General features: G+C 46.3%; 1 protein-coding gene across 1 annotated transcript in view; it reads right to left on the reverse strand.

Moving 5' to 3' along the window:
• Positions 1-1,059: 1,059 nt before the first annotated feature.
• Positions 1,060-4,296, reverse strand: part of sbno1 (strawberry notch homolog 1 (Drosophila)) — a 30,130-nt gene continuing 26,893 nt past the window's right edge. Inside the window, exons 32-33 of the mRNA XM_037691952.1 lie at positions 3,505-3,698; positions 1,060-1,458 (exon numbers count right to left, since the gene is read on the reverse strand). Of these exons, the coding sequence (XP_037547880.1) occupies positions 1,304-1,458; positions 3,505-3,698 (349 nt within the window). The 3' untranslated portion in view covers positions 1,060-1,303. The remainder of the gene's footprint in view (positions 1,459-3,504; positions 3,699-4,296) is intronic.

The raw sequence follows: 4,296 nt of genomic DNA on the forward strand, positions 1-4,296 counted from the left end.
CTGGAGACCTGTCCAGGTGTCCCTGTCCAGGTGTCCCTGTGATGGACAGACCTGTCCAGGTGTCCCTGTGATGGGCACCTGTGATGGCAGGTGTGTAAAATAAACAACAACAGGAAGTATCCCAGGATTTATTGAGCGTTCAGTCACGTACAGATAAAACCACAGTTGAACCTTCAGTTCAGTTCCTTCAGAGAAACGTCCAACTATACAAAATTATACAAGTTGATGGAGCGACCATCGGAGGAACAACTGGTGGAACTGGTCTCACTACGTCTGCATTATGTACCCTGACTATACAAGCTGTGAGTCCAAACACGTTGAAGGTTCTGCTTCTTGAAGTGTAGCCCTGAGCTCATCGTTAATTAAATATAAAAAATAAAATTACATCAGGCAGGCGCTTTATAACGTCTCCAAATGACTTCTGTCAGACTTGAAATGAGTTCTTCAGCTTTTCTAACGTCGCTGCAGTTTCAGACAAACTTTGGAAATCAAACGGTCGGAAAAGCAGATCTAAAAAAAAATAAAAAAAAAAGCAGCCGAGCGTTACAATAGAATCACTGAAGAGGTTCCTCCAAACATAACATCACCAACGATGAAAGAGCAGCAATTTACAAAATAAAATTATTTTTAGCGAACTAGCGATGAGGCCTAACACTAAAACATGAAACTGAAGCACCGCTGATCCACTGGGCTGCAGCTGTTGTGTCAGCGTGGAGTCTCCAGAACATCCACAGGTTCTTCAGTTCCCCAGGAGAGCTGCAGACACTCAGAACTTCGTGAGACAATAAAGCCTGTTTTCTTAGTTTTGCAGATTCCAACAATACAGCCCTGTGGGACACCGGCCTAAACGATATGCTAATAAAACGGCAGCTAAAGCACACAACTAAATATTTATGGATCTGAAAAGGTTCCTGACCGCTCGCAGCTCGTGTCAGTCGGGATGTAGAAAGAAAATCTGAACCCAACTCGTTCAGAAAACTCTGAGGAACGTGAGACCTGCGAGAACACGGAGCCGAAGAACGGACCGCAGCGTTCGGTCTTTGGTGAAGAATCGCAGCAGAGTCTAAAATGGAACCAAACACTTTGATCTTTCCTCACACAGTTCTCATTTTATTAAACGTAAAGCATGAAGCGAGCTCTCCAGCCTCCAATCGTGGTTCCACCAGATCCACTTGTGGAGGAATCAGACCACGCCTTGATGGAGGACGCCAACAGTCCTCTGAATGTCAGAGGACAGGAAGGTCCCTGTCAAACCTGGCGTCCACCGGTGGGCCCTCAGAGACAGCAGCTCGGAGACGTCCCTTCAGGAGGACAGCGCAGGGACCGGAGCGTGGCTGAGGCTCTGAGGATGGAGCTGCTGCCTCTTGTGCTGCTCCTGCACGGCCAGCTGCTGGCTCTGGTCCGACGTGGACAACTTGTTCAGTAACGGAGACACGCAGTTCGCCGGAATGATCAGTCCTGTCAGAGAAACAGGCAGAAGAACCGTTTTAGAAACAGTCAGGACTGGAGCTGGGCGATGTGGGCCCAAACTTAGATCTCGACATTTTAAGATAAATCTCGATATTTTTACTTTCCATAAAGTAATAACTAAAATATATTTGAGTCAAAGTTTTGTCCCAGCTGTCACAGCCACATTTATTAACAACAGCTGTAACTGTACAAAATAAATGTCTAAAAATAAACTATTTACAAATATTAGTTTGTTTTTTAGACATCTATTTACATATATTCAATAATAATCCTCTTCAGCTGGAGCGGCTGTGGCTGAGAGGCCAGAGCAGTCGTCCTCCAGTGGGAAAGTTGGGGGTTCGATTCCACCAGCAGTCACATGCTGAAGTGTCCCTGGGCAACACACTGAACCCCTCACTGCCTCTGACGTGTGTCCATCAGTGTCTGGATGTGGTAAAGCTCTGATTAGTCTTTGTACAGATCTAGTATAGAGCTGTATGAGTGGGTAAATGAGGCACAGAATGTTGTAAAGAGCTCCGAGTGTCTTGATCAGATAGAAAGGAGCTGTATAGGTACAGTCCCTTCAGCTGCGCCCCCTTCACTTTAGTCAGTGTGTGTGAACTGTGGTACTGAGCCTCCACTTGGAACCGTGAAGCTGCAGCTCCGACAGACCTGACCCCTTCCCTGAAACAACCCACGGTTCAGAGCTCATTCAGTCGTGCTGAGCCTTTTACAGGAACAGAGAGGACATGAATAAATCAGCAGTTTATCATATCGCTAAAGACACGGTCCTGTCTCAGCTGTGGAACAAGACGGCTAACGCTTTAGCTGCTTGTTAGCTGCTTGTTAGCTATGATAGATATGATAAACTGCTGATTTATTCATGTCCTCTCTGTTCCTGTAAAAGGCTCAGCACGGCTGAATGAGCTCTGAACCGTGGTTTGTTTCAGGGAAGGGGTCAGGTCTGTCGGAGCTGCAGCTTCACACACGCTCAGCTGCTCGTGTTTATTTCTGCTAAATGTCTCCTCTCCTCCTGCCCACCACCTCATGGGGGGGGGGGGGGGGGGGCTGTGTTCAAGGAGGGAGAAGGATGGGGGCGAGTGGGAGAAAGGAGACAGCAGGAGGATTTCCATGTATAAAACTACATCGTTTTATATCGAGATAGTCTCAATTTATATTGCAAAAAAAAAAAAAAAAAAATGACAACACTATTTTTAAAGTATCGATATATCGCCCAGCTGTAGTCGGGAGGAACAGCCTGGATAGAACTTGTTCACTCCATGGAGGTCTGTTTTATTCTGCAACTCGTTAATTGTTGATGTTTCAACGATTCATGAACGAAGACGTTCAGCTCGCTCGTTAGCTCCGTCAGCCATGTTTATTATTAAAAAGGAAAAGAGCTCTCTTCACATCTGTTCAAACTCTTTGTGCCGTTAAAAACTTTTCCTGCTCATTTTAGATTCTTTACACTAATTTCAGCTTCTTTTTCTGCCAAGTTTAGTTTTTTTAATATTTTTGCCAGTTCCTGTTTCATGCATCTCTAATCATTTCAATTTTTATGCTCTTTTAGCATTTTTTTTTGCTAATTTCCAGAACTTCAATCAAATAAGCAACTTCTTACGCTCCATTCAGCTTCTTGGCACGAGCGTTTTTGGAGCATGAACAGACCTCCCGTTAGTGTCCTTGCACTCAGAGCCAGGACTTTGTGTGCGTCATCACCAAACCTTCATTGTTCTCTTCAAAACAGGAAGTGATGTCATCTCTCTTCCATAAAACCCACGCGTCAGGTCAGAGTCGACTTAGTTTTAACACAGCAACGGTTCTTAGAGGCTCGCTCGTGTTTTTGTCTGCCTCTCGTAACGAGCATCAGACCGTTTCTGATTTAATCTGGGTTCGCTCGCAGCCTGCTCTCCTGAGATTAGATTATTCCAGAGTGAGCTGCAGAACATTTCTCTGTAAACCAGCTCCATTTTGTCTGAAGAGTTCGAGTCAAAAACTATTTTCACACTTAAAACAAACGTGGTGCCACGGCCAGAACCTACGTGATGCACTTACCAACGATCCTCTGTCCATCTTCTGTTCTGAGACGGACGATCTGCACCTTCACGTTGGTTCCACTGACCGGAGAAAGCACTTCTTCCAGCTCGTTCCACACGCTGAGCACGGAGCCGCACAGAACGTAGTACGTTCTGCACCGGAGACCCACTTCACACATCAAACCCAGCGAGGCTTTCTTACAGTTCCCACGCCTGCAGGCAGAAGAACCCACAAGCTCCGCATCAGACAAACATCTCCCACACAGTTTGAGCTCAGAGATCAAACCTGCACCACTTTGAGCCATTAACGTTCTTTACACACGACATCAGACAAGGAGTTAGTTTGGCCCGTGGTTGTATCGTTAGCAAAATATTTGGACGTTTTCATGGACTTTGAAGAAGTTTTCACAAACAATGATCGGACGTTAAACATTAAGAATCAAGATGGTCGCCAAAGCTACGGGGAGTGGTGGTGCAGAGGTTAGAGAAGGTGGGCATGTGATCAGAAGGTCGCTGGTTTGACTCCCCGGACCAGCAACATCAAAATGTGGGTGAAAAGGTGAAGCACCCACACCTGCCTCCACCCTCACCCCCACAAGTCTTCATGTGAGTTAGTTCACTGTGGCAACCCCTGAAGAAGGGAGCAGCCGAAAGAAGAAAGAAGGAGTAAAATGGTCACCACAGCTAATGAACTTGGTGAACAGGCTACAGCTCAGGGGTCTACAGACACAGCTCAGATTTTGGGGGTCTACAGACAGCTCAGATTTGGATTGGGGGTCTACAGACACAGCTCAGATTGGGGGGGGGGGGG

The sequence above is a fragment of the Nematolebias whitei genome, chromosome 18, assembly GCF_014905685.2.
Source record: "Nematolebias whitei isolate Nwh7 chromosome 18, NemWhi1, whole genome shotgun sequence".
Taxonomy (NCBI): Eukaryota; Metazoa; Chordata; class Actinopteri; order Cyprinodontiformes; family Rivulidae; genus Nematolebias; species Nematolebias whitei.